The sequence below is a fragment of the Castor canadensis genome, chromosome 1, assembly GCF_047511655.1.
Source record: "Castor canadensis chromosome 1, mCasCan1.hap1v2, whole genome shotgun sequence".
Lineage (NCBI taxonomy): Eukaryota > Metazoa > Chordata > Mammalia > Rodentia > Castoridae > Castor > Castor canadensis.
The window spans coordinates 19,440,300-19,462,428 of record NC_133386.1 but is presented as its reverse complement, the minus strand read 5'-3'; the positions used below and the strand labels follow the sequence as shown (position 1 = coordinate 19,462,428).

Below are 22,129 nucleotides of genomic sequence, written 5' to 3'. Positions count from 1 at the left end.
TTACTAACAATTTATAGGCATTAAGCCATGAGTTCAAACTCCAGTAACAACAAAACAAAACAAGAAAAAAATAAAAAAACAACTTACAATGAAATAATTATAATACCACTTCTTCCAGTGAGGCAACACTTACTGTAGCAGAACTTTGACAGAAATACTACTGAAAAATTGAGTATATTTACTAGCTTACATAATATACAGCAAGATGGAAAGACTACAAAACTACATTTCCCATAGTTCTACATGAGATCATCAGGTTTTTTTTTTTTTTTTTTTAACCAGTGCCATATCTACAACAGTTACCAGGTAACAACACTGTAAGCAAGCTAAATAATAGGAAGTATGCCATTTTTTGCAATCCAAAGTCACCATAGCAAAGTTTGGAATATCAAAGCAACAGGAAAACATGGTTATATTTATATAAATGTGGAAATATCAACTATATAAAGCATAAAGTTTGAAAAATACACATTTATAGGCAGAATGAAAAGAAACAGCAATTACCTCTTCCTCAAGTCTGCCATCTCGCAAGGTAGGAGGTATCCCCGGGTGTTTGGCAAGCAACAGTTCCATCAAATTATGTGTAGCATGAAGTCTCTACAAATACACAAAAGGCAAAACTTATGACAGGAAATGCAATGTACTCCAAACTAGACCTACTATTAATATGGCATACAGAGCACTGACCTCTTCATTAAGATCATATCACCAAATACTGTTCCCTCTGAAACAATTTGAGTACCATTTTTTTCTCAGAAAAAAACTGTCAGTTTTATAGCAAAGGTCTTAAATCGTAATAATGTGAATTTTTTTCAATTAAAAATTGTACAGTTAAAAGTATGGTTATGCATTTAGCAGAATATGTAGTATATTATTTTATATATAGAATATGTAGTATATTAAATATCCATTTGTCTACATGGGGAAGTGTAAGAAACCCAAGTTAAGACCAGAAACATAGAAAGGTTGGTTGACTGCACTGACTTGATTCCTTTTCTTCTAGCAAGTGAGTCCAAATGAGCATAGCAATATTAAGATAAAAATAAGGATAATCAAATACATAAGACAGGGTTATGACTGGGCATGTTGAGCTAATGACTGAAAATGGGAGAAGCTGGAATTGAGATGTTAGAGGAACAAGGAGCTGCTGGTAAGAGGTTCCCTCTGGAGTCAGCTATGAAAAAGAAATAAAAGTGAAAGTAGCTTCTAGCTGTTAAATTAACATTTTACTTAGGATCCAAAGGGCTAAAAGATGATTGGGAAAGAGTTCTGGTAAGATCTGATTTGATCAGTGATTTGAGAGATCTGAGGCTTTAGTGGCTCATTCTGTCAGGCCACAGGTTATTGGCCATAGTACAAATCTTTGTAAAGTCTACTTTGGAAAAGTTACCTAAACTGTCTTAGGTTTTGAAAATTGTATTATCTGAGATAATATGAACAATAGCACTATCAGATTTAATACCAAAATGGAAAAGTGTAAATGACTCCCCTATGTGTGCATGTGGAAGAGCTGTTATTTCCTGTACACGGTAGTAAAATAGGAAGAACACTCTGTGGTCTCCTTCTGTGTTCTTACACAATAAGAAGCATGTTCTTACATGCTTCATTCCAAGAGAACAGCACAACTAACCTGACTAACAGAGGATTCAGTGAGCCAGGGTTTGCCAGTCAGTGTGTCACTGTTACTAAAAAAGCAAGAACCAGGCTGATTGCTTACTCTTCTATCCTGAACTTAGGCATGCTGGATTTTTCTGTTGCCTTGCCCACTTTTCTACTTTCGTTTTCTTTATTCAGAAGCAGAATTCTTTGTACGTCCTCCTTCTCCCATGAGGTAAACAAATGTGTGTAAGGTCCAGATCCTGCCTTCTGTAATCCTCACTTACACAGAAAGTAAGAAGCCCTTTACTGTAGCTTTTCTCTTCCCCCACGCGGTTATATACTTCTCCAAATACCAAAGGTAAAGGCCTTTATTCTGAATGGCAGAGTTAATTCAGGTCCACTCAAGTCTAAACTTGCCAAGATTAATAAAAATGGTCTATAGGTCCCATGTGGCTAAGCAAGGCTTGTCTGTGATCCAGGAAGTACTACTACTGAAATATTCAAATTCCCCTAAAAATTAAATTAGATCCCTGGATAGGTTTTATTTTTGTTGGTTCCATAGCTGAGTGTAACTAATTTTTTCTTTGTGGTGAAAACTGTATTAACTAAATAAGTTGATGTTCATATGCAAAAATAATAAAACTGGCATGTTCTCTGGATTACAACCAGAACTTTTTCTGACATAGGTTATAGATGTATCTTCTCAGACTTCTGCCCACACTAACTCGAGTAGATGGAATTCTCAAACTTTATTATACACACAATCATCCTGGGTGATTATTAAGAAGAACAAACCCTAAGCTTTCTCTAGTGATTATGATTCAGCCTATTTGATATCTTTTATTCTCTTAAACATTCAATTTCTACAATTATTTTACAGAAAATAAACACAACATAAAACTGAAGTTTTTAGTTTTCACTTACTTGAAGTGAATCAGTTTTGAGTTTTCCTTTGTGCTCCTCAGATGAGCGCAGTACTTCTCTGTACAGCTCTGCTGCTAAGGAATATTCACCTAAGGAATTAAAATGTGTTGAAGCACACAAAAGCCACAGATTGAACTCCCAGTGTCACCTTTCATCTAGAATCGCACTCTACCCCTTCAACCATGCCTCCAGCCCTTTCCTCTATAGTTGTTGGTTATTTTTCAGATAGGGTAATGCATTTTGCTCAGGTCAGCCTCATACCAGGATTCTACTACCTATACCTCCTGTATAACTGGGACAACAGGCATACAACACCATACTTAGCTTATTTGTTGAGATGGGGGGGGTCTGGCTTTTGGCCAGGCTCCCCTCAAACTACAATCTACTGTGCCTAGTCATCCATATATATATATGTGTATATATATATACACATACACACACAGATATATGCAATATCTTTAGTAAAGGAATTTGGCTTGGTATTAATATGATCACACTAGATTTATTTTTTTTAAAACTGATTTTTGTAATTCCACAGATTGTAATAGTTTTTATTATATTTATAATATAAATATTATAATATTTATATATTTATAATATTATATTTATAATGATTTCAAATTATACTGATATATATTTACAGCAAGATATGTTTACATTTTAAAAATAACAATGAAAAATGAACCCTGAATTTAGATAAATAATAGTCCTTATTGAAGTTAAAAGGTACTAATTAGTAGTCATTATGATTTCGAAATTATGAACAAATTTGGGATAAATGTAGGCATTTATAAAGAAATGTTCAACATACTATAACCAACCTAAATCCAATTCTCAGAAAAAAATACACTTCTTTGTAGATATTATTTTTCTTAGTACCAGGCTCAAATAATTTGCAATTAAAAACTACATTTCAAAAACTTATTGCTGAGCATAGTGGCACATGCTTATAATCCCAGTATTAGGGAGGCTGAGGCAAGGTGATTGGGAATTAGAGGCCAGCCTGGCTACAGAGTCAGTTCCAGGCCAGCTTGGGCTCTAAAACCAATACAAACACCCAACCAAAGAACTACACAAAAAATAAAACCCTTAGAAATCTTTCCTCTTCTGGTCAAAAATCACAATTAATCTGAACTGTATCCTCTTTTCTTTTGTTCATAGTCAGCAGATCATTCAAATAAAGCAATTCAAAAAGTATCTATCAAGCAAAGCTTGCCAAATGAGTTATGTCTGACCCTCTGTGTTTTATATGGCTTATCAAGTAAGAACAACTTTTATCTTTTTATTTTTTTCATTTTTGGCCGGGGGGGGGGGCAGGGGGGAGGGGGGGCAGGGGGGAGGGGCTGGGGATTGAACATGGCCCTGCACATGCCAGGCAAGTGCTGTGCCAGGCAAGTGCTGTACCACTGAGCTATATCCCTAGCCTGGTTTTACAGTTTTAAACATTTGAAATGAATTCCAAAGGGTAATGTTTTTTGATATGTGAAAATTAAGTGAAATCAAATGGGCCACGAATAAAGTTCTACTAGAGCCCGAGTCCTCATACGGCCTGTGGGTGTTTCCGCGCTAACAAGAGCAGGGATGGGGTTGCACAGAGGTCCTAAGACTGACTCACCAGGCCTAAGAGACTACCTGGCTCGTTACAGAAAAACTCAGAGACACCAGAAGGAAAGGGGGAAATGAAGCATTTGTAGTGGCTTGAATATTAGAATCTACTTTATTTGCTATTTGGGGGAAAAATTCAAAACTGGTAAATTATAAATACAATTAAAATTAAGAGCTAACAGTGGCAAAATCACAAAATACGAAAAAAAATGGTGTAGAAATGTTCCAGTTTGTTTGTCAAGAATGTCTTTCCTGAATATCACAGGAATCAACTAGTTTTATTAATACCATGTGTGCATAATCGGCTTTCTGTACACACACCCTTTTATAGATTGTTCAGCTAGTTCTCTTCTGTTAAAGCTGAAATTACTTGTAGTAAAATACGTGGAATAAAATGTATTATTTCCACCAGTTTAAGTGTGAGGTTCAGCAGTATGATGCATATCTTCTCTGTGGTACAAAATGTGCTCTCACACTGTTGCTTTGTATCTAGGTCTTAAAGCACACTGTCACAGTACTGCAGTCAGCTGATGTCTATGCACTTCGATGCGGGACAAAAGAGGTTATTTTCACAATAAAAAATCCTATGACATTATGTAGGGGCATTCCATTATCTTCACATGAAAATTTTCTTTTTTCTTTCTTTTTTGGCGTCAAGGGCTCACTCAGTAGCTCAGGCTGGCCTTGAACTCTCAGATCCTCCTGCCTCAGCCTCCAGAGTGCTGGGACTACAGATGTGTGTCACCATGCTTGGTTTTAGTTTTTAAGAATTTTTTTTCTTTTGGTGGTACTGGGGTTTGAATTCAAGGCTTCATGCTTGCAAGGCAGGTGCTCTATTGCTTGAGCCCTGGCTCTAGCCCTAGTTTTTAAGATTCTTGATTAATGGTATTCAGTAGGCATAGGGAGAGGATTTATACTATCATCTAGAGAATAACTCATTAAGCCATTCTTCCTTCATATAGTGACTATACTGTAATATAAACAGCTGAATTGGAACTATTCATTATTATACCCGTTTTATGTACACTTAAGAAATACATCTTGCTGAGGAAGACACAAAATACGTATTTTCAATAAATTTTACAAATTTAAGCCCCATTTGGAAATACCCTTCTTAGCCACTTGATAGCACTAACATTTCTAAGTGAATAAACTGTACTACGTTTGATATTGCCAAGCTCAATTTCTCCAAAAAGTATCTGCATGGTGTTCACAGCTTGGATACCATGAGTTTAACACCAGTTAATGAGGACCCAAGAACATTCCTTTCCTTAGTTCATACTACATTCACATATAATAAGCAACTCTTTCTACAATTTGAAAGTAACTTTAGGTTTCTTTAAAGTTAGATCATTTTATTGATGTCCTCATTAGAAGAATTTAAATAATGGAAGGTCAATCTGTAAGGCAACTTTTAAAGATAGATACTGTTTAACAGGTTATAAGGGTAAGTAACAGAAACTAAGAGCAGCAAGTCCATTGCCATTAAGTTGATAACTAATTACATTCAAGGGACAAGAACATGTCCTGTATTAATGGACTTTCTTTGGGGGGTTTCTCTTGATAACTAGCATTAATTTGCTCTAATTCCATCCTCAGACAGACAAGGGACTAGAGCAGGAGTGCAGCATGGTCCTTGGCCAGGCAGGAGGCAGCTACATGCTGACCCTGTTGCAGAGCTGGTCTGGAAATGATCAGATTAGGAAGCTGCTATTTTTTTTACCCCCAGCCCTAACTTCAAAGCAGGAAGAGGCAACAATAACCCTGAAAGGGAGACAAGAAAAAGGTCAAGAAAGGAAATTCATTCACTGTGTAAGCTTTTTGAGTTATAACTAGAATGAAATGAGAAATGCAATTTTAAAATCAAGATGGGAAAGGTGAAATTTAGTTTTGCTACTGGGATAATCTGTAAGTATTCTATCAATCACACTTTAGAAATTTTTCTGAGCTTCAACCTACTACAGATGGCATAATATTGGGGTTTATAAGTATTTATTTGATAAGGAAGCAGAGCATCATGAAAAACTTAGTGCTTAATTACAAATCAAATGACTCAGAGCACATTCTGTCACTTTATTAACTATAATCTTAAGAAAGAACTTCACCTGTTTCCTTAAATAAAGTAAGGGTAATGCATCAGTCATTGGCATTTGTAGGATAAAATGGCATTCACGTCTGAAAGCATCATGTATGATATAAAAACGAGCATTTTTTCAGCTGGGTGTGTTGGCACACAAATCCTTGCACTCAGGAGGCTGAGTCAGGAGGATCATGAGTTCAAGACAGCCTGGACTACAGAGCAATACGGCAACTTGAAGGTCAGCCTGAGCTATGTAGCGGAGCCTTGTCTCCAAAAAAACCAAAAAAAAAAAAAAACCCTCATTTCTGCTACATTTTCAAGGGCAAACATAGATTGATGGATTTCTCATTTGTGATAATCAATAATCTACAAACTCTAATGACAATTATCCTGTCCAATTAACTCAGCACTGTGAAAGCTGTATTAGACATGACACAAATCTTCCCAAGTTTTGCCCAATTGTTTACTAGTCAATGTTCCATATCAGACACTGAAATTTTCATCTTTAGAAGTTTGATTTTATATTTTCATATCCACTTAACATTTTAAACCTTTACTCTTGTATCTACAGAGCATAGTTCTAATGATTCTATGGGAAGGTGTTTCCCAAATGTGTTTACTGAAAGTGTAAGATTATGTATCTTCTGCTCCCAGTTAAAATAGACTAACAGCAAATGGCTTTAATTTCCTTCCTACAACAACTGAAGTAACAGACAAGATACATGAAATGACAATTTACAAAATATTACACATACAGCAAGAAAAACAGTAATTCTTAAGGGAAATAGCCAAGTAAACACCCTTCTGTGTAACAACTGAGGCTCTTTCTGACCTGCCTTAATTGTGTGTATAACATATAACTGTAATTTTACACATATACATTATGTGTGCGTGTACCTGGGCATCTGTGTGTTTGTATGTGCTCCTGAAAGAATTTAAAGTCCATAATGTCTGAGACTTTACTTTGCATCACCTTTCCTAGATTATTTCTGGCATGTAAATATTTGTGAGAAAAATCAATTTACACATAACATTATTTTAAGATACTGTGCTAAAATTTAACCATTCTTCCTTTTCTAGGTATTTTGGTTGTTTTTAATCATCTCTAGAAAAGACTAAGATTAACATCTGATTGGCAAACCTTTGCTCACATTTCTTTATTTCAGTCATTTAATCCTCTTATTGTTGTTATAAATCACTATGAGTAAATCTTGTCTGTACAATTTAATTGCCAGTCATATGGGGTTTGATATTTTTTTATTTCAATAAATTTCTGTCATCTCCTTGTATTGCCCGTTTGGTTTCATTTGTTTTAATTTTATACAAATTTGCTACTCATATCTCATTTTTCTACTGGAGTTCAGGCATTTCTCTTGCTGAGGTGCAAGAAATATTTCATTAATCTCTAGTCAGTTTATCAGCATATAAATCAAGTCCTCCCAATCTGTTACTGTCAATTTTATCCATGATATCCTTTGTTGAACAGATAGTCTTAATTTACTATAATCAAATTGTGCCTTTATATACTTTTTGTACTTTAGGTTTTTATTTTATTTTTTTATTAGCATATTATTATTGTACTGCAGGGTACTTTGTGACATTTATAGCAGTGTTTACAATATATCTTAGAGTCACCTCCCCTTCCATCATTCTTCTTTATCTCCCTCCCCCTTTCTTAGAATACTTTCAACAGGTTTCATTGTTTCATTTTCATACATGACTACATAATATTTCCACCATTTTGCCCTCCTTCACCCTATGTCTTCCCCCTCCCACTGGAATAACTCCACTTGTCTGTATTTTTTATCAGGCTTCTTGTTTTAGAACTGGAATTACTAGATCAGAGATTATGAGGAATACTGGATCAGAAAATATCATGGGTGATTTCTCCATATTACCTATATAATTCAATATTTTTTTCATCTCCAACAAGTCTCGCATTGATGCATGTTAGTTCTTATGTATCGCTAACCATAGTCACATTAGTCACGCATAGTCACGCATGTTTTCCAAAGTGGAAACGTCTGGAAAAAGCACATGTAAACTGAATTTGGAAAGGTCCTGAAGCACTGCTCCCTATTAAATGGAAGTTATTTAAATTACAATCAAGTGTGTGAGAATGCATTTTTTTTAGTGTGCTGATCTTAAGTATAATTAACTTTTTTCAAAAAGTCTTTGAAGAACCTGAGATAACAAAACAATCACCTTCTACCTTTAATGATATGGATGCCTGCTAAGCCATTAAGGGCACAGACCAGTTGCCGGTGAGCTTCTTCACATTCAGTGCCACACTTCTTCTGCAGAGATGTCAGCAGCTCTTCCATTGTCATGGTGCTAAAAGAAAAGGCAAACCATTTAAAACTAGAAAGAGAACCCTAAGTGTTACTTCAGTAGGAGTACCGTATCACAAAAATAAAGAGCAAGCACTCTTGCAACACCTTCAGCACTCTTCATTCACATTTTTACTGATTATTTCTTACTATTCTAGCAACCATTCTTCTATCTGGTCACATCATTTTAAAGATTTTCCCATTTTGGTCAAGGGACAGAAAAATCTTTTTACAGTATATAGTAAAATGATGCATTTGAAATGGAATGGGTGTGAGAGTAATCCCAGCATTGCAACCTAATTAATTAGCCTTCTGTGCCTGAGTTTTTTCAAATCTACAAAAAAATATGAAGACCCATCAAGGATCTTGTCAAACGTCATTTCCACTAGAATACTGCCTATCTTTAGCCATTCAAACAGAAATTGTTTCCATAAGAATTTCTACGTATCATTTACAAAATTTATCTTATTTACTGAAAATTATTCAAGTTTATGATCTTTGGTTTTACTTCCACTACTTGTCTATCATTTACTCAAAGGTAAGGGCATCTGATATTGTTTATATCTCTATGGTATCTACCAGGGTTTCTTTCGAATACCAGATGCTAAAAATTGGACAGTTTTTGAGGTGCACTCTAATTCAGACAAATTTTCTGGGATAACAAAGTAGTAAGGACAAAAATCCCCTAATCTTTTTAGAAGGAAAAAACCCAAAAGATATAGCTAATACAATTATAAAGAAAATACTTAATGGTAATCGAACTCCCTGATGTGGGAACGAAGAAATGTAATTAGAACAAAAGTCTTTCATAAAATACAGCCGAAAAAAAAAACTCCCCAAACCAAAACAGCAACCAACTGAACAGCCAACACTTTATAAGAAATGTTCAAAATCACAAAAATAATTTTGAGATGATTCTTTCACAAACGTGGTTCCATATAAAGGAAATGTACCACATCACTAAAAAAATCTGACACTCAGTTTCAAGTCCCTGAAGAAAACTGTGAGTCAAAATGTAATTGCTAAATTATTTATTATTGTAATATTATCAAGTGCAGGATAAGGAAACAGACAATAAGACCTTTTCTGTAGTGGCAGGAACTCCCCACGAACAGCCTGTGGGTGGCAGCAGGCCTGCCTGAGCCTCAGCAATGGGTACAGGATGGAGGTGACTGTCCTTCTGTCCAGGCTACTGAGCTTCAGAGCCCAGTCAGAAATCTTCCTGAGCTTCACCACAGCATCCTGGCAGCACACCTCGTGCTGACGGTGATAGAAATGTCTTTCCACTGGAGAAAAGTGGAGCCAGTGTATCTCTTCAGTCTGAGGTGGTATCTGGATCTAGAATGAGGAGGTGAAAATAAAAGGATTTCAAGTGAAAATTTAACTTTTCATCTCAACTTTTTTTTTTTTTCTTATAATATCCTCAATCAATAAAAATACTGACTTGGTCAATCACATCTTTCTTTGCAGACCTCCACAGTATCTTGGCAATAAAGCTGTAGAGGATCTGAGGATTCTTCTTGCAGTAAGGGCGGTAGAGAAGTTGAACCCACCAGTGTCTGACACAGTAAGGTTCGACACCAAGAAAGACGACTAGCCCAAAGAGATCTGAAAAGAAAAAAAAAAGCCAAAGCACAATAAGTGGTTTTGTGCTTTTCCTTTACTATTTTGAATAAGCACTTTCACATATATTACAAAACACACAGTATTCTCCATGAATTCAAATGCAGATTTAGTCTGTTGAATCTAAAATTTAACTCCAACTCAACTTACTGAGAATCTATTTTGCTGTTTCATTCTAACTGCTTAAATGTTGTAAAGTTTTATAGAACCAACAAACAAAGTCTGAAATTACTATCAGAGAAAACCAGAAAAACCATTTAATGGAGTATGCTTGGCTAAGAAATAAAATGCATCAAGGCAAGACTTGTTGGATCAGAAGAAAATTTCTAATCGCACAAGTGATATGGAGAATCACCTATGATATTCTCCAATCTGCCTCAAAACCTTTGATCTAGCAATTCCACTTCTAAGAAACAAGCCTAGTGATTAAAAAAAACAAAGTAAGATTCACTTAGTGATTTGTTACAATACATAGGACTAAATGACTTCAATAAAGAAAAATGAGTAAATTATGGTACCCTCATACAGAGCTATTTTTCTGTTTTGATCTGGCAGTTCTTCATTACTAGTGCTAGAGCACAGTACTCCTTCTACATTTCTTGATTGGGCACACTCAGTTTTATATTCCATTGCTCCATCTGACATAACCTAAGTAGTTTTTCATATATTTACCTGTGATGAGTTTTTTAACATATGGGAAACTGTTAAAGATACAAATGTTACGTGAAAAAAAAATGCATATAGTGAGCTGAAATACAAAAAATGTTTATATAGAAAAGTATATGTGTGTTATCCCCTTTCTTCATGTAATACGGGGCTTCGTGCTCACTAAGTAGCCACTCTACCACTTGAGTCACACCCCCAGCCCTAGATGTGGCTTTTGTCTTCAAATGGAGATTACAGGTGAGTATAATTTTCCTTGTACTTGTCTGTATTGTTAACATTTCTTATAATGAGTATATATTCTCTTCAAAAGGCATAGTAATTATTTTTTAAAAATATCCTGACTATTTGAAAATGACAAATATTTAGATTGAATTAAGTTAATTCAACTTAACTAACTCCCATATGTTACCTGGGAGTTAGTAACATATGAAAGAACATTGCATCACTGCCTATATGCAGAGATCCAAACACTCATATTTCAGCTCAAATCAATCCAATTATCAATGTGCTCCTTCTTCTGTGAGGTCCCAAAGGCTTCTCAAATTCTACCTGCCAAAATCAAATTCACAACCTACTTGCTTTTTTTTCTGGTGTTATTCAAATTGTAGGATTTATGCAAGTCAGAAATCTTGGCATTTCCCAGTCTATCCCCAAGCCTTGTTAATTTTCCTTATCTATTTTTTTCTGTGTCTCCAGGACAATCCTAATCCAAATCCATTACTTGCCTAAATTACTTACCGCAACCAATCAAGTATTGTCCTGACATCCACTCTCCTGCTCTTCTAAACTCATTCTCCACACTACAAGTAGAGCAATCTTTGGAAATCAATCTATCTATCTATGTATCTATCTATCTACAATATGACCCCAAACCACTGTGTAAACTCCTCTCAATTGCTCCCATTTTTTAAAATAAAATAAATTAAAAAAGCCAGTGGCCAGCATGGTATCTCATGCCTATAATCCCAGTTACTGTGGAGAGTGAGGTAGAGAGGTAACTGTGGATGGAGGTCAGTCAGAGCAAAATGTTAGTGAGACCCCACCTCAATCAATAAGCTGGATGGTTGGTACATGCCTGTGATACCAGCTATGCAGGTGGCATAGGTAGGAGAATAACTGTCTGAGGCTAGGCCCAGACAAAAATGCAAGACTATATCTGAAAAATAACTAAAGCAAAACAGCCTGGGTATGTGGCTCAAATGTAAGAGTACCTGCCTAGTAAGGGTGAAGTCCTGAGTTCAAACTCCAGTACTACCAAGGAAAATAAATTCTTTATTATGGCATGCAAGGTTGCCCATGTCCTATCTTTAGCCACCTACTCAGTCTCTCCACGCACATTTTCCCTAACTCTTTGATCTGTGCTCTAGCTGCACTGACCCTTTCAGTCTTCTGCTGCCTAAGATATTCCTATTTTCTGTTTCATTATGCTGAAGAACTCCTCCTCCCCATTCACGTAGATCATGATGTTTCAAATCTCAGCTCAATCGTCACTTCTTCCTTATTATGTGATGTCTTCTTTACAAAATCCAATTAGTTAGAACTTTATATTTTTCTCTTTGTAAAAAAGTGATTTTGATTCTAATTTAATATTTGTGCAAGTACTTAATAACTGTAACTCTCTATGCAATGTGTAAGCTGAAAAGGTTAGGGACTTTGTCTATTTTTGCTCACCATAATACTTCACATGCACTAAATGAAACAAATGCATTACAAAGAACTCAAGTTATTTAAAGTCAACACTTTCAAAGAAACTAAATGAATAATAGCTAGATAAATAAAAAATAAAGACAAATGTAGAAGTGGAAGCAGTTATCATTCATTGTATATTTAATATCTGCCAAGCACTGTGCTGAATGCTTTATATAATTTATTATAATTAATCCTTAAAACACCTTATTTTATAAATAAGGAAGTAAAGGTTTGGATGTTTAAGCAACTTATCTATGGGCATACAGCTAATAAGTTAGAATGTACCCCAAGATTATATATCCTCAAGCCAAAGGTTTGCATGTTACACAAATAAGTGTATTAAATAGACATGAGGTGTACAGGGTGGTGAGAAGAGGGTGAGCAGCTTTCTTGCCTGCTTGACTTTCCAAGAAGACTGACAGCATTTCAGTCTGCCATCAGAACATACTTAAGATCTAGGAAATTATGGAATGAAAATATTCTACCTTCATTTCCTTGATCAGTATGTGGCCAATCTAAGATTCACAAGATCTCTGGGTTGTCGCTAATTAACAAATTATCAAATGTGATTCTCAATCAGTCTAGCATAATCAGTTTAGCTCAACGCTGAGGTGGAACTGAATGTGCACAATTTTGCTTGCTAGGGGATTCAAGACAATGTCTGGAACACCTGTGGTATCAGAATTACAGAAATGCTACCAGCATCTAGCAGATAGGAGCTGGATATCCCATTACACACAGGACAATCCCCAGTGAAAATGAATTAGTGGCTCAAAATGTCAACAGTGACAAATTTGATGAACACTGGTTTAACACAAAAAAGAAAACAAGTGGGACTTCTACATACAAATACAACCCAGGAAAATACGGGCAAGCTAACATTCATACCTTAACAACTAGAAAATACAGACACACTGCAAGAATGCATAAGTGCTAAAGATACCAGAGAGTTACGGAAGCAAAAGAAAAGACAAGTAGTTTGGTAAAACTGTTGGTAAAAACAGTTTGGTAAAAGGGGAAGTTTGGTAAAAACTGTTTTTCAGGTGATTTGGAACATGAGGAAACTTTGGAGCATGATTGTCTTATTGTGGAAATAGATTCGTGAAAATACACATATGACAAAACTTATCAAATTTCTCACTTTAAGTAGTTAACAGTTTTATTATATGTGATTTATACATCAATAAAGCTCAAAACTTCTTTTTAATTACTCAATTTTTGAATGGTGACAAGCACTCAAAACACCTGCCAACATGATCCATCTCTAAAATAACCTACCCAGGGAAGTGATGAATTATTGCTCATGCTCCTTCAACATTAAAATGAAAGACAGTAATTCTCACAGTCATTCTTTTTTACACTCTTCCAGCTAACTTCTGAGCAGAATGGGTCTTAATAATGTCTAAATATCTGTAATGTTTGCAGCTTCGAAATATGAAAGAAGGTTGCTAAATCTGGCCTTCTAATGAGCCTGCTATTATTCTATACAAAGGTTAAATTAATGAAGCATTTAAATTATGTGAATACTTAAGTAATTACTTATAATCTTCCTACAAAAACTTTCCCCTAAAATTAGCCATCAGGAAATCATTTTTGAGGTGGTAGTAATGGATGTTGGTATTTTAATTTTAGCACAATAATAAGTTATCCTGTCAAAATCAAAGATAATATATGAAAACTTGAATTTTCAGAAAGCTAACTCTTATAGATGAATTAAAACTACTAGACTCCAAGTATATTTAAATTTTTAACTTAACTACATTTTAATGATAGCTTTTCAGGAAACATAAAAATGATATTTACTTTAAATTTAGTTTTAAGTATTCACAATCTGAATAAAGGTTTTAAAAATACAGTGTCTTTTCTATGGACAAAGTAAGTAATAAGAGTTAGATTGATGTAGAAATGTCACAGTGTATGTGGAGGGCAGAAAAGGACTAGAGTGAACATAATCATTTAGGAGGTGGAATGGCTGAAGAAGTAACAGTATATGACTATCGTATAGCATCACAAATCTATTATTATTTTGTAACTTTTAAAATTAGAAAGATTATGATCCCACATGGATTAAATGAAAATTATGATCCCTATTTTAACAGTCAATTGAAATTAATGCCCTTCGTCTCCTCCCTCTTTCTCTTTTCTGTCTTCTCTCCTGCGTCAGATTCCTTCTGTTGTCTACGTGCTACTTAGAACTCATAAGCTCAATTCAGATTTATACCTATACTGTTTAGTAGGTACAACAATTGCTCAATTTAAGGCAATGGGACTACTCACTATACATCTGTCCTCACTCACATAACCAGAAAAATCAAATGAATTCCATTTAAGAAGATAAATGCTTGAAACTATCTGAAGTGAACTATGATTACATTCACTTGAATAAGGACTTCAAGAAGTTAAATGTATAGTACTTATTCCTCAGAAGCAGTAAGCTTTTCAAATACAGGCAATATATGTGGAAACCCTATGTTACCCTCCAATCCTCTCTGTACTGGAGTGCCACTGATGCACCATCGATTAATTCCACTCAAACGCTGGGCCATTTCTGCAGCCTGAGGAGAGAAAAACATGAAATTCATAAAAAAGCAAAGAGTCACAGGAAGAATGCAGAAGTCAGGTGTCCTTTCATTCATGAAAACGGGCATGGAAAGCTATGCTTCGTGTGAGATGCACCTACTTTATTTAACAGTTATCACACTCAAGGCTGAATGACTAATATCCCCCAAAATACACCACTACATACAACACATGGAAATTTCTTTGGTAATAGTTGATTCATGAATTTAGTTCAGGTTACAGACTGGTCAAAGAAGACAGAATAAACATATATGATGAAGGCTGAATCAAAATTCTGTGCCCTAAGATGGCATTTTCTGTAACCACTGGATCTCTTGTAGAGACTAAACTGCCAAAGTAAACTTTGGCTCAAAGAAACCAAAGCCTAGTTGGCAGAAATTCTTTAAAAAGCCCTAAATACACTTTGCTTTGATTTATATTGTACACATACTGACATCTTATCCAAATATATCTGAGTACTGCATACAGAGCAATGAGTCACAGTATGAAAATAATTCCAAATGGTTATGTAGTTCCCAGCACTAGAGAAAAGGAAATGTATAGTGTTTAACAGCTAATGTTCAGCCAATATCAACGCTATGGGTAAACTGTATCTCAACTATTAAATTGTTCAAGTTCTCCTTTTCTTCCCCAACTCTCAAGAGATTTTAGAGTCTCTTACTTTTACTGCAGGACATTCAACCATCTGAGCTTCATCAAGGCAGATCCGCCACCACTCCACAGCCACTAGAGGGCTGGGAATGGCCATATATCGCTTCTGGTTCCGCAGGCGACGCCCATCCTCACTATTGCTATGTGGGATATCAACATAGTTTAGTTCTGAACGAAGGACATCATACGTAATGATAACTATGTCCTGTTCTGCCAAGAAATGAGGCTGTAAGAAGCCATCTTTCTTCACTCCTTGATATACCTAGGAAATAATCAGCACCAATAGTTATTACAAAAAAGGCTTTTCAAAGACAAATGAACATTCATTTATTCCATTACTGAGCTCTTTCAATTTGTGTACTACCACACATGCTCAGAGACAGATCTCATACCTGTCTAAAGAAAGACATGTTTTAGTGTGGAAGATAAATAACATGAGCAATACAAAAGGAACTGTAACAGGTTGATAGGAAGATAGAATCAGTAGCTGTGTGAGGGCACAATGGCATGAAAATGTAGTATAACACGCCTCTCATGTTTCAGATCCTGGGCTAAGCATTATCTTCAAACTTGAACAACAATCCTGTTAGTGGTTATTGTTCCTACCCTGCACATAAGAAACATCAGTGACTTGCTCAAAACTGAAAGAACTAAGACTCAAACTAAAGTTTGCCTACTCACACAGAGCAAAGTCATTCAATGGCAAAAACTGTAATTTATTTATTATTTTATTCATATCTATGATAGTAGCCGAAATGTAAAAAACTTATAATAACATTTGCATCAAAGAAGAATGGACAAAGCTAATAAACAGTAACACTCATTGACCACTTAGTATGTGTTAATATTTTATCACACCATTTCATCTTCATAGTAAGTCTGTGACTGGTATCATTTTCAGAACTTAGTACAATTGCCAGCACAGAATAGGTGCTCAAAAAAATTTGTTAAATGCGTAAACTTTCATTTCACCAATGAAGTAACTGAGGCTTCAGTGGACAATTCTGGAGCTAAGAGGTGACAGATCAGACAGGCAGCTAAAATTACATAATGCAGTGATTAGACTATATTTCTCTCTGAGAGTAAGGGATAACCCAATTCTTTTCCATTACTGACGTGATCAAGAATTGTTGGAAAAGCTTTCCTTCTTTCTACTCATAGCGCCTTAACTTCTGAAATTCTGAAGTCAGGAAAGAATATAGTCTCCCATTTCTTATTTTCAATTTCCTTTTAAAGCTCTGACAATATTACTATTATATCAACAATTTAGCTATGAAGACAAGCAAAAAGCAACCCTAGATTATAAAAACTATCTTGAGGATATAAAAATTTACATGTTTCTATCCCTCTTCAGCCCGAAGTGTCTTACCAAGACTCGAAGAGATGAAGACCTCACATGCCGGTTGATCTCTTCCACCCACTGATGACAGATGGAACTTGGAGAGATGATCAGAGTAGCTCTTGTCGATACTGGCTCCATTGCAACGAGGCAGTGGGGGCAGTAAAAAGGCTTAATCTTCAGGTTCTTCTCTTCATAATTCACACATTTTGCGTGTTGCCAGAGGTGGCATTTCAGGCACTGAACACGAGGCTTGCGGTCTATCTGGTCAAATTCACCACATATGCACTCAAAGCGATAGTCAGCGGTATCATAGGGACTCATGGTGTTATGATGGGGCACCTCATGACCAGCAGCACTTAGAGAGTTAGCATGGTCCTTTGCTTCCTGATCTTGCTTGACTTCAGAGGCACATGTACTTCTGCACACAGAAACATCAGTAACTGCAGAATCTCTAGTAGCTGGACAGTAACCTTGTGAATCAGGATTGATGGTAGGCTGACTTTTTCCTTTTTTTGTGAGAAAAACAGGCTTTTTCCTCAGTTTACTACGATTTTTTCTGGCCTTACAGTAGTAATAATAAGGATCATCATCATCGGAAGTGTCTGATGGTAAATATTCAGAGTCTGTGTCCTTGTTCCCTGTTTTTCTGGATTCTTTCTGAACTTTCCTTGGGCTTCCTACTGCCTATAAAAAATATTATATAATTAACTTATTCCAACAGTTATATTTCTGAAATTAAACTCCCAACTTTCTGTACATACTTTACAAAAAGTCCAGTAGCCAGTCTTTGCTACCCTTTTTTCTTGCTAAGTGCTTTCTAATCTATACTGTCAGAACCCTCTCTATAGTCTGCAGAGAAGTGAAAGGCTCTACTCCATGTAAGTATGATCTGAAGACAACAAAGATCAGAAAGATAAACAGAGCTATTGACATTTTGGTATTAACTTCTTATAATTTATAGTCTGCTTAAGTCAATGAAATAGTACAAGTTTACAGTACATAAACATACAAACAAGGGCAATTACAAAAGCACCAAGTACTTCAAAAAATAAGTTAATGTACTACTTACTGCAAATAGCAAATAAATTCCTATTCTTTCACTTTCTGTGCCCCCTGCTGCATTTATTTTTGAATAATTAGATGTTAAGGATATAAATATAGGTAATATATGGTCCCTGGTCTCAAGAGGTCTCTGAATAATAAAAAGTGAAATGTACTATAGCAATACCTAAGAGGGGTATATAACATAGTGGGGGTGTGATGAGCAGACAGGTGGTAGGAATACCTCCTTCCAAGTGGTGTCAGAGCTAAGGTCAAACAGAAGAGTTAGGACACTTAACACAGAATCAATGGCATTAATTGGAGGAGATTTTCTGATAGCAGCAGGATTACTAAAGGCATAGAAGTTCACTGTAGTCTTCTGTGATGCCTGGGGATAATATAGGAACTCCCTATTCCAGGAAATATAATTTTTTTCTGCTGTTTCTTTCACAGTGGACAATCTGGTAGCTGCATATTTTGACTGGTTGTCATTGGTCTTTTCTTGATTTATGTTTGCAAATATTTTCCTAAAAGCAAGTTGAAATTGCTGGCCAAATGGAAGCAGTTTTCTAACAAAATAAAAAAGTTTTATAAGATGACAACATTGGGAAAATGAGAATTTTATATGAAAGATTAGAAATGTTTAAAAAGCATTATGCAAATTTAAGGCATTATTAATATTGCTAAAGTGTGAATCAAACTTTTTAACTTCTGTCAGCACATGATAAAATAAAGAAGTTATCTTAAACTGATAATATGTCTACCCAACTAGTTTTATAACTCACCCAACTAAGTACTTGTTATGTGCCAAGTGCTCTGCTCTGGGCTTAATGGAGATGAAAATTAAGTTTCTACTCCTCTGGAGCTTACATTCAGAAGGGAGAAAACATAAGCCATTGCCATAAGTGCTTTCCCTAACTAGGTGTTTATTTTATCTTCAGACTGTAAGAGCTTCAAGGTCAAAGTAGAGGTCTGTCAACTTATTCTGTAAGGCAACACATATAGATAAAAGTACTGAATAAATGCTGAAAAAAATACCTGTTTTTTTGTTTTATCACATATATCTTCTTCCTTATAATTCTTCCCCAATGTAAAAGTCCCAGAGAAACCATGGCCTTTGATTTGTTTCACAAGACCTTCAAAAATTAAACATTTCAGCATCCGTTTCAGAAGACTCCTGTTTCGCTGAACATCATATCTATATATAGAACTGACATACTTGTAGATGGAAAGGATAGAAACGCCTTTTTTTCCATTCATTTCTTTCACAGCTGTCAGGATCATCACACGTGTAGCTAAATGCAAAGGATATGCTAATTTAGCCAAAATGGTTAACATGAAATGAAAATGAAACTTGGTTAATCTTAATGTATATTGAGGACTAAGAAAAATAATTGAAATAAAAAATTATTGTAATAGAAATAATCTAGGGATAAATTATTCAGGTTAATTTATTAGTCTTACAAAACAACAACCATTCAAAATTATAAAAGACAACTCTCATAATTATCCTGTCTGTGTACCATTAGTAAAGGCAACTCATTTGCTAGTAGTATTTGAGAATAAACAAAGCTTGGTTTCAATCCTGGGCTGTGAAATCTAAATACAATAAATCAAGTAAGTGCCTGCACAAGCGAAACAAAGAGTAACTCTTTATTTTTATTAAGATATGACTTACAGTTAAAACCATTTATACAAAGTATAACAATTACAAAAACAATTATTCATACAATTACAAGACACGAAAAAAAATGACAAAAATCACTGTAAGAATGTATTTTCTTAGAGAGACATACTTACGGGGGCACTGAATTTTTTCTTTTGGTTCGAATTCCATAATCTGAGTTTCTGTGTCTTTTACTTTTCCTCCAAAACAATGTGATGGGATGAAATAATTCACCACTTTTCCCTGATAGAAACATTCAGTAGTCACACATTCAGTATTCTGAGTTATTCATTAAAATTAATCTTACTTCCATTAAGTAAATGCAAAACAGTTTTACCCAATTATGAAAGGGTTAAACATTCTTTTCATATATACAATATTATTTTTCATTCCAGAGCTTAAAATTAGTTATTACTTCCTAAATTTGTGTGTATTATTATAAATTATCTAAATGTGTGGAATTTCTGCAGCACTATTCACAATAGCCAATTTATGGAAACAGCCAAGATGTCCCACCACTGACGAATGGATTAAGAAAATGTGGTATCTATACACAATGGAATTTTATGCAGCCATGAAGAAGAACGAAATGTTATCATTCGCTGGTAAATGGATGGAATTGGAGAACATCATTCTGAGTGAGGTTAGCCTGGCTCAAAAAACCAAAAATCATGTTCTCCCTCATATGTGGACATTAGATCAAGGGCAAACACAACAAGGGGATTGGACTATGAGCACATGATAAAAGCGAGAGCACACAAGGGAGGGGTGAGGATACGTAAGACACCTAAAAAACTAGCTAGCATTTGTTGCCCTTAACGCAGAGAAACTAAAACAGATACCTTAAAGCAACTGAGGCCAATAGGAAAAGGGGAACAGGTACTAGAGAAAAGGTTAGATCAAAAAGAATTAACCTAGAAGGTAACACCCACACACAGGAAATCAATGTGAGTCAATGCCCTGTATAGCTATCCTTATCTCAACCAGCAAAAACTCTTGTTCTTTCCTATTATTGCTTATACTCTCTCTACAACAAAATTAGAAATAAGGGCAAAATAGTTTCTGCTGGGTATTGGGGGGGGAGAGGGAGGGGGTGGAGTGGGTGGTAAGGGAGGGGGTGGGGGCAGTGGGGAGAAATGAACCAATCCTTGTATGCACATATGAATAATAAAAGAAAAATGAAAAAAAAAAGTGTGGAATTTCTAAAATTATCTTTTAAGGTGTATTTTAAAAACAGAATTAGTACATTGAATCTAAAATAATACTGAAAATAATAACTTCAAATTAAAATAAGTAATGAGTAGAAAATTCCAGAAAGAGGTTATGAATAGTTAAAACCTTACACTGATTCATTTTTCTACAAGAAATAGATTTTTTTTTCTATTCACTACTCAAGTCCAAATGGCTAATTCTGCAAACTCTATCCTATCAAGAGATTACAAATTTACTAAGGTTGTGAACCTGGTGGGCCCTACAGGTAATTAACTGCAGTTATGTCCTTGACCAGTGGTCTCATTTCACCAGAGTTTAACACGTCAGCTTCAAATTTCATCACTGGAAAATATGAGCTATAAACCATGCTGCCTTAGTGAATATAAACTCTAAGATCTACATTTTTAAACAGTTACATGTTTCAGTACAAGAACTTGAGTCTATTTCTTCTAAAAATCTATTAAACTACCTGTCCTTCAAAAAGTTCTCATTATTAGAGTCTAAGATGTATATATGAGATTTGTATAATTTTTTAAATAGTTCTTAAATATTTACTGTAATATAGAGTCTTGTAGCAGTGAGAAAACATCTGAAGAGTCAATGATGCTGTTTAAAGGAGTTTCTCTGCCAGCTAGTAGGAAGCGTGGTAGTCGATTGCATATCCCCTTCCTACTTGGCCAACAAAACTTGAGAAAACTCTGCCAGGTCACAAACATCCCACTCCCTGTGCTCACTTGAAGTTAACTAACCATTAATAAAAATCATCAGCGTGAACGGAAAGTGCTGGCTCGAGTACCAAGCAAATGTTCATTATATGATGCTGTTTGGGAACATATGTCCCCTGCTTTCCCAAGCATGACAATACTCCTCCCTACCTCAGGAAGGGTGAGAGCGTCTTGTTTGATATCTTGTCGAGTATGTGTCAGAATCAGAGCCAAGACCTCCACTGTCTTTCCGAGACCCATCTCATCTGCTAAGATGCCACCAAGCAACTGTGGCCCAGAATGTGGGTACTCACGGATGATGCTAAAGGAAAAATCAAGAAAACACACCACAGGAATGTAAGGAAAAGTTTACTCTTCCTACTTAGTGATCATAAAAACAGCTGGAAGGAATGCATA

The 22,129-nt window shown here is 35.4% G+C and overlaps 1 protein-coding gene across 2 annotated transcripts in view; it reads right to left on the bottom strand.

Annotated features, from left to right (window-relative positions):
* Shprh (SNF2 histone linker PHD RING helicase) overlaps positions 1 to 22,129 on the bottom strand; it is an 82,996-nt gene that overhangs the window by 42,757 nt on the left and 18,110 nt on the right. For both annotated transcript variants that reach the window (XM_074072637.1, XM_074072633.1), the window contains 11 exons: positions 21,884 to 22,034; positions 19,931 to 20,039; positions 19,169 to 19,425; positions 17,117 to 17,773; positions 15,758 to 16,009; positions 14,993 to 15,071; positions 9,983 to 10,146; positions 9,620 to 9,876; positions 8,421 to 8,542; positions 2,524 to 2,612; positions 505 to 597 (listed from right to left, as the gene is read on the bottom strand). In XM_074072637.1, coding sequence (XP_073928738.1) covers positions 505 to 597; positions 2,524 to 2,612; positions 8,421 to 8,542; positions 9,620 to 9,876; positions 9,983 to 10,146; positions 14,993 to 15,071; positions 15,758 to 16,009; positions 17,117 to 17,773; positions 19,169 to 19,425; positions 19,931 to 20,039; positions 21,884 to 22,034 — 2,230 coding nt within the window. The remainder of the gene's footprint in view (positions 1 to 504; positions 598 to 2,523; positions 2,613 to 8,420; positions 8,543 to 9,619; positions 9,877 to 9,982; positions 10,147 to 14,992; positions 15,072 to 15,757; positions 16,010 to 17,116; positions 17,774 to 19,168; positions 19,426 to 19,930; positions 20,040 to 21,883; positions 22,035 to 22,129) is intronic.